This window comes from Anser cygnoides, chromosome 1, assembly GCF_040182565.1.
Source record: "Anser cygnoides isolate HZ-2024a breed goose chromosome 1, Taihu_goose_T2T_genome, whole genome shotgun sequence".
Lineage (NCBI taxonomy): Eukaryota > Metazoa > Chordata > Aves > Anseriformes > Anatidae > Anser > Anser cygnoides.
Genome location: NC_089873.1, coordinates 169,000,392 through 169,012,852, shown reverse-complemented (window position 1 = coordinate 169,012,852; position 12,461 = coordinate 169,000,392). Strand labels below are relative to the sequence as shown.

Below are 12,461 nucleotides of genomic sequence, written 5' to 3'. Positions count from 1 at the left end.
TGTTGTGTTTCGCAGTCCTCATATATCCAGAGAGATTGGCTCATACTGTCCTTAGCCATTTTTACAGAATTCTAGTTGTCTTTATTTTCAGCTAGTTCTTAAAAGTACAGCTTCTTTAAAATGAAATTTCTTCACTAGCTGAAAAAATAAATGAAAGAGAAGAAAATCATTACTAGCTAGAGCTCTTACGTGAATGAGATTAAAAGTGTAGTGTGTTTTGTCCAAGCAAACAGGATCTGATGGGATGCAAGAAAGAAACATAAGGCAGCATTGCACAGATAATGGGTAAGAACAGAGAAAAAGGTAAAACAAATGAGAGAGTTAGATGAAGTTAAGAACAGAAAATAGTTATTTTCTTATCCTCAAAGCGTTGAAAACAGTATCTTATTTTTGCTTTTTTAATAGATGGTTGCCAAATGCATTTTCCAATCTGTGTATAAGACTGGAGAGAGTCCATGTGATCGGGCAGGAGAAACAGCTACTAATTAGTCCTATTAGGATTAGTTTGTTAATGGCTCTAAGAGTTTTTTTTTAGAGAACTTCTATAAATAAGCAGGCTAAGGTTCCCAATGATTTATGTAAGTCTTGATGAATATTAGACATTAAACATGGATTAAACGTGGATTATCAGCAGCATTTGCAATTCTGTGACATTGTTCTGAAATTATAATGTTTCTAGAGTCTGAGAACCCAGTAGTCTCTGTGCTAGCACCTACACATCTATCTTACGCCAGTATCCTGCACAAAACCCTATTACTTCTCAACAGTTACCCCATTATCTGGCCTGCAAAAGTGAAAGAAAGGATGGGTGCTTTTATTCTTTTCATCTTTTGAGGAGAAGCAAAATCTTGTGAAGTGTCTGTGCTTTACCTTACTTTGATCAGTTACTGTTATATTCTCACATTTATCTTTCTTACTTTCGTATTCCCTCACAGTGGGGGAATGTCCCTCCCTTCCAAATTTGCTACTCCCACCATTTCGTTCCATCTCAGCAATGACCTTGAGGATTCCAGATGAGTTTTCATCATTTCATTATTAGTCGTACTTTAAAGTATGGCTAAGTCTATCCTTAGCTGTAATTAAGTTATGCTGAAGAAGATTGACTAGAAGCAACTTAGGACAGAAGGCCAGTGTATTGGTTTTAGGAACCTGGAGAGTAGCAACAGCTGCCATCTGCAAAAACAGAGGTAGAGAGAAGTTCAGAGGCTCATAAAAGTCTTTGGAGTCATAAGGGGGAGGGCAGTACGTGTTTAATCAGGGATGGAAGCTTACTGGATGAAAGGAGAAAACTGCTTTGTTGGGGGAGAGGGGAAGGAAGGGGTATCTGCAGGGGTTGGAAAGATAGCATTGAAAAGAAGTGATTGGTAACAGGTGCCTTCAAACAGTCTCTAGCTCTGCTTCTTTACCCTCTTTTCTGTTTAAAAGATTGTACATGATAATGTCAAAATTATATGTGTTTCCAAAGTGAATGACTTCCTGCTCATCTATGTGCTGAAACTTGTTTTATATATAAAAAATGCTGATGTACAATGCTTAGCTCTCTTTTTAAATGTTAAGCCACAAAGTAATTATCATTTTTCTTATGCTACGTTTATGTTCCAAGATTCTAGTTTCTATTAATGTTCTGCATGTTTTCTAAGTAGATTACAGGGACATTTCTGCATCACAAGTAAGCCCTGGAGCTATTCTCAGCTTAAAGCTTGGAGAAACAAAGTGACATTTACATTGCTAAACGAGTGTAGAGAAGTTTCTAGCTCATATTTTACAAGGAAAAATATGCTCTTAAGCAGTATTCCTCATTTTTGTTATCTATTTTGTTGTTGTCAAGCTTTAATAAAGTTTGAATTCCAAACAGTACTGAATTTAGGGAGAGGAAGGATTTATCATTTGGGTACGTTCATTCTGTTCTTGGAGCTGTATTATTCAGAATATCTTACTAACTTTTATAGATATCCTTTAAAGAATTATCTTTAAGTTTGCAGTGGTATACAGTAAACATTTGTGTATTAAATAGTAATTTCTAGTCAGCAATTCTTTTTTTTTTTTTTCTTAGAATCTGAGAAAATGATAGTAACACAGGATTTATTAATGTCGATTAAGTAAATCCAATATAAATACGCTTTTGCTCTCAATAATAGAAAGTTTCATAGGCAAAATGCAGTTCATGGATTATGAGGTGGAACTGGCATGTGCGTTTTAAATGATATATTTTTGAAAGAGCCAGTATTACTTAGTGATAGACATTTAAACAAGAAATCATTGGCACTAGGGTTTTCTGAACGCTTAACTAATATTTTGTTATATTCAGTTTTATAGCGTTGGCTATGGATATTTCAGCCACATTCTGCTGGTTATCCAGCTGTGTAAAATTTGATTTTTGATCACTTTATGGTATCATTTGAATACTACTAAATGGAAATTCAATTTAAATACTTCGTAAGAAATACCAAAGATGGGGAGAATCAAACTATAGTAATATGTTACCCTCTTGGGAAATCCAGGAAATTCTTCATAATAATTTATGCTAATACGTCTGTTTTGACATACTAGCATTTTTAGCATGTTTCATTTAAGAAGAACTTACTCTAGAAATGATAGTTTTTATTAAATTTGTATTTGACTAAATGTCACAGTAACTCAGATTAAAAAATACTTGGGAGTTTAGTCTTCATTATAATTATAAATGTATTTTTTATCTTTAATACACAGTGAAAAAAAACTTCCAAAATTTAACATGCAAATTCTGAATTATGAGACAAATTATTTCCTGTTTTTCTTTAGAAAGGTTTAACTGTTAAGAAAAAACTGAAACATGCAGCTGAAATAGAAGTATCTGAAAGATGGAAGCTGTTTTCTGTAATGACTGTGCCATTTTCTTGTTGCTACAGTTCTAATGTGTGTTCACCTTATAAAACTAGAAGTAGTTCGTAGATCCATTTAGTCACAGATCTATCCGTTCACTTTAAGATTTTATATGCACATGGATGTAGAGAACTCCTGAATTAAGTGTAGTGCAGAGAAGCTATCAACATCCTGCATATGGTCTGGCATCTTTCCATCACCCAGTTATCAGGTTCATTTGTTTGATCAGAACATTTCATACTGTCTTCCAGCTTCCAGCTTTACAATGTGTATCCATGTGCCTAACATGACCATATGTTCCAATCTCACACGAGAATTCTTGCTGACTTCTGATATTTCCAGTACAGCTGCAGCAGAGGATGCAGCTATGTCAAATACGCTCTGCCTTACATGAGGGTTTAAACCATGATGTATGGAGCTTTCTTAATTGCATAGATGGTTGTTAAAATCTTCTTGGAGATCCGGTATGCATGTGGGTTTTACTCCTGATGGGCACACAACCAGAACATTCCACTGTCGATGCTGAATTTGCACCATTCATGCCACTGCATCCTTCCCATCTGCAATCCTAAGCAGTGGAATGGACTTACCATTTGCTTCATTTTACTATCTACTACATCAAAATGGATCTTCTGTAGTGTATTTCTCAACTTTCACACTTTTCATCATTAATAAGGTTAGCATATTTAATTCTGTGCTAATAGAGTTGGTGGCTTTTCCACTCTGCCAAAAACGGAAGACAGTTCTTTCCAGGGTGAGGGCCCTTTTGCAGTGTTTCTCTAGCTGTTTGGCAAAAAATAAAACCCGTGAGGAACAGTTCTAAAGCAGTTCTTTATGGGAATTGTCAGTATTTCTAAAGAGGAAATATTCTAGGTACTACTTCTGCTTGAGAGTCTCATTCCTGGATAATGATACATACACGTCTCCTTTTTCTGAGTGCACTCCAGAGTTAAGAGTACCATACTGAAACTTTGTCTTCACAAAGTGCTCTGTGCAAGTCACAGCATAGATTGGTAGGTGGAATCAGGTTATATTTCAGTTCTGTGGTCTGTTGTTCTTCAGAAATATGTCATTGACTTGATGGTCTATGCCAACAGCCTGTAATAGAAGACTCTGTTTGTTCACCTCCCTTTTAACTGGTGATCTCTGATGATACTAAAGAGTATTACCAGTGCAAAGATGATTTGAGATGTTCTTGTTAAGTCAAGTAACAAAGCAGAAGAGATGGATCTTGCCCAACTTTAAAAACGTAGATGTCTACATCTGAAAGTCATCTAGGGATTTGTAGTCAGAAAAGAATAACAGGCACTATTAAGGTGTGATTCACCGTATCCTCATCTAAAATCATCAAAATGAGTTGTTAATTATGAATCTTACCAACAGCTTTAGAGAGGAGTCAGACAAGTTGGTTTGCCTATGTTTAAAATGTTATTTCTGAAGTTGTCTGAAGTTCAATGTGAGGAAGTCCACCCACGTATTTGGTCACATGTTCCAAAGCCAAATTACAACCAGAGGTCTCAGAAAGATCCCTCTCCATCTTAAGATCAGCTGTTAAACAATACAACTTTACTTTTAGTACACTCTTAACTTCCACAGGAAATCACAGTAGGAATCTACAAGGGATCCAAGTAAGAAAATTCACAGACTTCATGGGGGACAACATTCTTAGTGTTTCCTCTACCATCACCTTATATGCCCATTAAGCTCGACCTTACTGAGCACTCCGAGACAGACAACTGTGAATCCAGTTCCTTCTGAACCACCGTGCCCTACCCATTTCCAGGTTTAGATCACTTTCACTTGAGAAGGAGTTACAGGAAGTATAAAACTTCTTTTTCTCTGAGGCCTCCCAAAAACATTTGGATACTGAACATGAGCTTTTAATTCTTGGAAGACTGAGAAATCAATTCAGAAATGAATTGATTTACAAAACACTACCAAATGGATATAGCATTGTTAAGTGTCATTTTAGTTTTCTCAAGTAAGTATTCTTTAACATACCCGTAACCTCAATTGCTGAGTTCTGCTTTTTCCTGTGACTTATTTGAAGACTACAATAGCTGCCTAAGCTGGAGAGTACGTGCATGTGAAGAAAGATTTCATTGACCTAGCACAAACATGTTTTTCATCCCAGTACAGCTGTCTTCCCTCACTTGCATGTTCTGTTATAGCTGTTGTTGTTGTTGTTATTTTAAAGATTAAAGTATAGCCAGAGTAGTCACTAGACTGCAGCACAGTCAACTGTTCTTGGACCTAAAGACAATGCTGTAATCTATCAAGTTTCTCCAGACTGGATACATATTTTTATTTTGCGTTATAATTTAGCCACATGGGGACCATATGGTAGTTAAAGTGAGGAATACAAGCTTTCCAAAGATGCTCCTGAACATACATGCGTTACTCTAACAATATGTGAGACTTACAGATCAGGGGGGGGGAGGTGACACATCTACAACCATCATCTCAGTGCTTGACTCACAAATTCTGAGATTTTAAGTTTTGATTAGCGTTTCTGAGAGATGAACCCCTCTGGTTTTATCCCTCTTTCAGCTGATTTTCCTTTTTTGTCAGTGAAATTGGCTTTCTTGTTTAAGGTTCATAGTATTTAGTGCCTCTTCTGTGTTTCCATTCTTTTACTGGGAATTTATGCTGCTTTCTTCTCTGGGAACACTTGTCAGTCATCAAAATTCAGTGGTTCTGCCAGAATCTGATGCATTTTCTAGCACAGTAATTTCATGTTCAGCTTCCACAATAGACACGCTCTGCTTCAAAATGGAGTTCTAATCCAAGGCAAAGTTTGTAGTCATAAATTCTATTTGTAAAACTAAAAGTAGAATACTATTTGTCATCATAAAGGTTCAGATAACTGTGCTGTTGTTAGGGTCACTTTTACTTTAGAAGATATTTACCTGAGTGCAGTAATCGTGGGCTTTATTGTATGAGGAGGGAGGCAGATGGACCCACTGGCTGCTTCTGTGATGATTTTAATGCTATGAACAAACATTAATTTTACTATCAGAATAAATCTGTCTTCAGTCCAGAAATACAGGTGTCTCTCCCTACTGAGCATCTTTGACCTTTCAGTTTGGTCTATGTAAATTTTCTTTTCAAGATTATTGTATGGAGAGTATTTGAAGGTGCAAGACATCCCTGCATAACATTAGAACTAATGTTTATGTAATTGATTCCTGTAAGTCAGTTGCATTTTCTTAACACTGTAATTTTGCATCTGCTTCCAGAGCATGATATATATTTCATTTTATTTGCTTATATAAATTGATTTTACAAGTTTTATTTATTATAATTATCCACACATATAATGTTAAGGGCCTTTACAAGCTGTTGAGTGCACAGAGGGGATTCTTTCTTGCTTTGATTATAGTTACATGACAGAGTAAGAAGAAAAATCCTCAGGCTTCTTGATGATCCACTGAAAAAAAAATGAAATTACTGTTTTGGTAAATAGCCATTGAGCTTAATGTAGGCATTTTTTTTTCATATACTTTATCAGTTATTTACTTGATAAAACAGCATTCTATTTTGTCTCAGTCATATTCAACATCAGGCGATTCCTTTTGTTTTTATTATGATTACATAAAATAAGATTTAGTTATATTTAATACTATAGTTATTTTGAATTTCTTAGAATTCATTTGGGAAATGTAATTGGCTTTTCTGGTACATGCATGTTTGAGCATGTATCAAGGACAACAAAAACACTGTTAACAGAGCTCTGTTTATAGAATCCGTAACTCCAAATACATTTCTGCTTTATACTGCTGCCTGTTTAATTCTTGTGTTTGGTCATCCCTGTCTTCTAATTACATTGCTAGTTGATTTAGTTGAAAGAATCAAATTTTATCCTTCCTAATCTCAAACTGATCTCCCATCTCTGTTCATGTAATTTATATTTCAATTATCCTTATAAACAGGTAAAAACAAGTTTAAATAAAATATAACTTTTACTTGCTTTAAGATCAAACATCATCATGGGAATCTCAAATTCTACTGAAATACGAATATGCAGACAGCATCTAACTATTTTGCCTTTTTTACTTTACGTTTTAAAAAGAATTGGCACTTCTTTGGTTTATTTCCTTTAACACGGTTTAAAAGCTTGCTGTTTTTGATACTGTATAAAGTTTTTACAGACTGTTAAGTGTTTCACCACAACAGCACTGACAGCATTCAGCCTAATAAATTGACAAGGTAGAATTGGGAAAAAATCCCAAAACAGAGAACATTTTAATCAAAGAGCAACATGGAAAATATTTGTGCCTATCCTTTGTCTACACATAAAGACGTCATTTATCAATTAAACAAACAAACAAACAAAAAAGACTGGCATACAAAATGCCTTTTGCTAGTTTTAATTAAGGATATTGGAACTCACAGTACAAAAATAAATAAATAAATGGAAATGGAAAATGGACAAATCTGTTCTTCTGATATATACTGCATTGTGAATACTGTTACCCTTCCTCAGCTCCCACTTTGTCACTCCCATTGTTCTCAGTCTGTTCATTCTAATCACTTATTTTGAATTCCAGCTACTTACTAATTATATATGCAGAGGTCTCCGTGATTCTTTTATAGTTTTAGTAAGCTTCATTAAATGTGTATTAATGTGGGTAACTAAGTGGAACGCAGGATGTTAGATTGTTCTAGTATGAACTTGTGTATGTTTAGGAAAGCTTACATGATCAATGGTGTGAGTGCCTGTTCTAAAAATGCAGTTCCTTTCAACACAGCAATTCAATATTTCAAATATGTGTGCAAGGTGAATTACAATTGCACATTGGCTATTCAGGATGAAGGATGTTTTAGGTGAAGTAGAAGGCTGAGAAAAGTAAATGATAAGGAGAGTGAGGTGAGAAATGGATTCAGTTTATGACACCTAACTTTGCTTATCTAAATGGAAGTAAGCATTCGTTCCTTTGGTTTACAGCAGCTTAGTCACTAGCAACCTAGTCAATATGTTAGTGTTATTACAACACAATTCAGCTGACCTGCCAATAGGTGTCCACTTAGGTGTAATGGAAAATTAAATTCCTACCTCGTGTGTAGATACTTAAGTTTAGACATGTAAATGAAGGTGTTAAAAGCTTGAGCTAAATCCCATGTGTCACACAGGTCATTACTTTGTTTGTTGTTTGGTTTTTTTTTGTACTTATGCTGGTAGCCAGAGCAGGTTAGCATGCTTAAACAAAAATTCGTCGGGTTTCTGTGGACAGACTTTCAAAATATTTAATGATGGAGTATGTCACTGATATTTATATGTACGTGTGACAGTCGCTGTATATAAGCAGTGTTTTTGTCCCAGTTGCATACTTTAATTTTTTCCTTGTTTCATCTGAACCCACCCTTTCATGCTAACTGCATTGTTTCCCATTATCTGCACTGCCACATTCCCTCAGAATATTCCTTAGGTGGGGATTGGGTGCTGGTGTTCCCAAAGTTAGGGGCAAGTGAGACCAAAGCTGTACAGCCAGCACAGCGAGGAGCTAGGTGAATCCACTCACAGGTGTCAGTACTCATAGTCCTCCCAAGAAGAATTGCTGTCTGGCCCTCCAAAGCAGAAGTCCACGGACTTGGAAGCCTCAACACCGTGACACTCCATGGCTTACATAGCATGGCTTTCCTAATCCAGGAGCCAGCACAGCAAGGGCTAAATAAATGGAGTGCGACTTTTTACTGGGGCAGATAATGCTAGGACAAGGGGAAATGGTTTTAAACTAAAAGAGGGGAAAGTTAGATTAGATGTTAGGAAGAAATTCTTTGCTGAGAATGTGAGTTGCCTTTGGTGAGGCACTGGCACAGGCTGCCCAGAGAAGCCGTAGATGCCCCATTCCTGGAAGTGTTCAAGGCCAGGTTGGGCGAGGCCCTGGGCAACCTGATCTGGTGGGTGGTGTCCCTGCCCATGGCAGGGGGGTTGCAATTAGATGGTCTTTAAGGTTCCTTCCAACCCAAGCTGTTTTATGATTCTGTGACGTCCACAGAGGACTTGGGACATACAGAGCCTTAGCAACACTGTTTTTTCAGCACACTGAGGAACCACAGTGAATAATGTAAGTGAACAATTTGCACGGGACTGCATTGACATAGAACTATGGACTTGACATGGTAAAATTGTCCAAAAATCTCAACCATCCATTTCTCTTCACATCTTCCCTTACTTAGCTTATCCCGAAACTAATACATCCTACACTAAAGATTCTTCCTGTCCATTTTGAACCCTATACCTACTTTTCCCCTTTTTATTTCTGTTCAAAATGGAACGAATTCACATACTTCTCCTATGCACAATCTTCAGACCTTTTGCACTGCTACTTTTCTAGACCAAATTGTCAGCTTTTAGGATTAGAAATTAGTATTGAATCATGGTAACGTGCTAACAGTGCCAGGTATTGCTACTGCATCTTTGTTTAGAATTTAAAAGTGAAGCTAAGAAATAAGATTGTGTTAAGGAGCAGAGAAATCTTTAGAGATATGAGTAAAACTACTGCAGTTCAGGACAGAACTTTTTCGTCAATGTTTCATGAGTAGAGAACTACAGATCTCTTGCAAGTGCTGTTCCAAATTTCTTTTCATGTTTAGCAGTATACATAGTAGTGATTCTATTGGATTCAGTGTTTCCTGTGGTATTTTGCCAAGTTTGTTAAGGTTTTTCTTACTGAATGTGATTTTAGAACAAATATGAAGGCAACTTGAGCTAAATTCTCATAATAAATTTGGCTGTGATGCCAAATGAATTTATTCATTGTGGGCTAATTTGTCATCCCCACTCCCTGTCATTCCCTCCCATAGTTTCTTATTTGGGAATTCCACTGTTAGAGTGGAAGTTCATACTAGAGCTGACTCTCCAGAGCCTGTTCCAAGTCTGAAAAAAGGCAGGGCTGTCAAGTACAAGACAGACACTGGGAGGAGAGAAGACCTTAGAGTGCTGAGAGGATTTTGATATGAGAGAATTTGACCCTCTGCATACAGGTTTCAACTCTGTTTCTGAAATAAATCTGCATGACAGTTTTGAGGTTTTGCCTTGTTCAAACGTGCAGCTATTTGGTTTACAGAATAACCAAGTTTAACTATAGGAACAGCACTTGTTAATGTCAAAACATTGTTTATGTACAATTTAATCTCCTCTGATAGTGTACTTATTTGCTATATACTTGCTTGAGTTATTTTCATCAAGAAATTCCGTCTATGTGTCGCTTTGGCAACATCTTTGCAGAGTTTACAACTTTGAAAAACATGTTGGCATCAGCTATGCAGTCCTTTTAAACAGCTGCTCTGCAGTCATGCTGTTTTAACATGCCACCACACATGGCTGAATTATGCAAATAGTTAATATTAAATGACTGAGATGCAAGAACAATTTGTACACTCGATAAAGCTCATCCGTGGAGTTTAACATCCATTCATAGAACTGAATTAGTGTGGGGCAGTTTAAAGAGAACAACGTGATTCTTTTGACTTTAGGTAAAAATATTTGTATCTTGTATTAAAGGCAATAATGGACAGAGAGAAGCTATATGTCAGGAATGTTTTAAAAGGCTTTTCTTTTAAGTGTTTATTAATAATGCAATGAAAATAGGATGTGCATCAATATAATTTTCTGGCAAGTACTAAGAAATAGGTAAAAGCAAACATTTGTCATTCAGCTATAAATTTGTAAAACTCCTTTTTTTTAAATGAGTTACCCTGTTCTAGTTGAGAGATAAGATACAATGTTAATTACTGTAATGCTAATCTTTTAGTTTTTCTACTGACTTTGCTGTTCTAGTTCTGCAATAATGAATTGTGAATTACAATCTGGAGGTAAAACAACAGATAAAACACTCTAAATTCTGTAACTTACAGTAATTATACCCATTACATGCTGGGGGAGAGAACATTAGGCACTAGAAGATGCAAGACAACAAAAGAAGACAGCCAATTAAAGTCACAAAGTATTATGAGTTTTCCTTTCCCCCTTTACTATACCTTTTGAATAATGGATTTCTTTCAGCTAAGTAGTATGAAAAGGCTGCTTTTAAAATTAATTCAAATTGTTTATAAAGCAAATTATTAGAACATCCGAAAACTAAACATTTCCTTATACTTTTGTTTTTCTCCTCCCATGTTGGAACTTTTAATGTTTCATGAAATTTCTTTTCTACCTGATCCCACTTTTGTTGTAGGTCCTCTTAAGGTTTTTCTCCGACTTTTCTCATCCAGATATAAAGACGTATATATTTCTAGTAATGTATTTATAAGGCTTCTGTGCAAGACCCAATGCTTGAAAGCACTATTTGTCACAGTCATTCAAATTAGATTTGTAAACTCCCTCTGCCTGACAAAACAAACTCAAAATAATTATTTTAAATTAAATGACAGCTTAAGTTAAAAGAGATGGTGGAAACACAATTAATGTTCTCCTTTACAGCATGTAAGCAATACAAAATTTGAGATGTATAAATCCTATGTGACTTTTTTACTTTCTTACTTTTACTAGTATCCAATTAGTAATCTTGTTAATGATGGCATGTATGATATGGTCATGCTTGTTGTATTTACTGATCCACTAATGTTTATTTTGGTGAATATAAATTCATTATCATTAACAAAATAGGTTCAAATATAATTTTACTGAATAACTTAATGTTGTCCTTTTGTGGTTTATAGGAACTAGCCGTAATGAAACAGATTCTAATTAATCTACGTGGTAAACACGAGGAACAAAATTTGCCTCAGTCTAATATTGATGTAAAAACTACAACGGCAAAACACATATTAAACCCTTTAGTAAAACTTCCACCAGAACATGAAGAAGAAAATATATTTACACCTAAGCCAACGTTATTTGTAAGTACTATACTAAGAGTAAGTGCCATAAGCTTTTTTGATAATTTTCCTCACATTTTAGAAAAAAATAGGTTCATACTTCAAGGAGATATGTAATTAATTCAGCTTAATATTTGCAGCTCTTTATGGTAATGTTTAATTTTGAAGAGATAAATTGCAGTTTATGATGTTATTTAGCCGTTTGGTAGTTTCTGCATCTTAAGTTCAAATTAAACAAGATTTTTTTAAAAAAATGTGATTGTAATATTAGAATCATTTAGCAAATTTTAATAGCTACAGAATAAGTATATAATTTTAAATCTACCCTGAGCACGAGTTGGATGTGGACATATATAGCAAAGAGCATCAGTAAGGAAATAAAAGTATTTATGTATATTTATATTCCTGCATATATTATATTCATGTATACTTATAAATATATGGCCAGAGATTATATAAGTTCTTTTACTAAGGATGCCAGGTATTACAAACCCTGTTTTATTCCTTTAGAAACTAAATGCTTGGATTTAAATACTTCAGGTTGCCTGCTTCAGATTTAGCACTTCTAGTATTTGAAAGCTTCAGAAAAATAATTTAGAAGTTTCTTACTATGAGTGTGTCTCAACTGATAAATTTAAGAAAGTTACAATGTTGAGTCACAAAACAAATCATGACTCATATTTACACTGCTTGAGGCTACCTTTAGGGCGGACTGGTTGAATCCACACGGTGTAGAATTCTACCACCCACCCTCTTTTTTTACCTTTTTTTTTTTT

At 35.3% G+C, this 12,461-nt stretch overlaps 1 protein-coding gene across 7 annotated transcripts in view; it reads left to right on the top strand.

The window, feature by feature from the left end:
• Positions 1-12,461, top strand: part of PIBF1 (progesterone immunomodulatory binding factor 1) — a 126,424-nt gene that overhangs the window by 112,004 nt on the left and 1,959 nt on the right. For all 7 annotated transcript variants that reach the window (XM_048079134.2, XM_048079137.2, XM_048079132.2 and 4 more), the window contains one exon: positions 11,527-11,706. In XM_048079134.2, the coding sequence (XP_047935091.2) occupies positions 11,527-11,706 (180 nt within the window). The remainder of the gene's footprint in view (positions 1-11,526; positions 11,707-12,461) is intronic.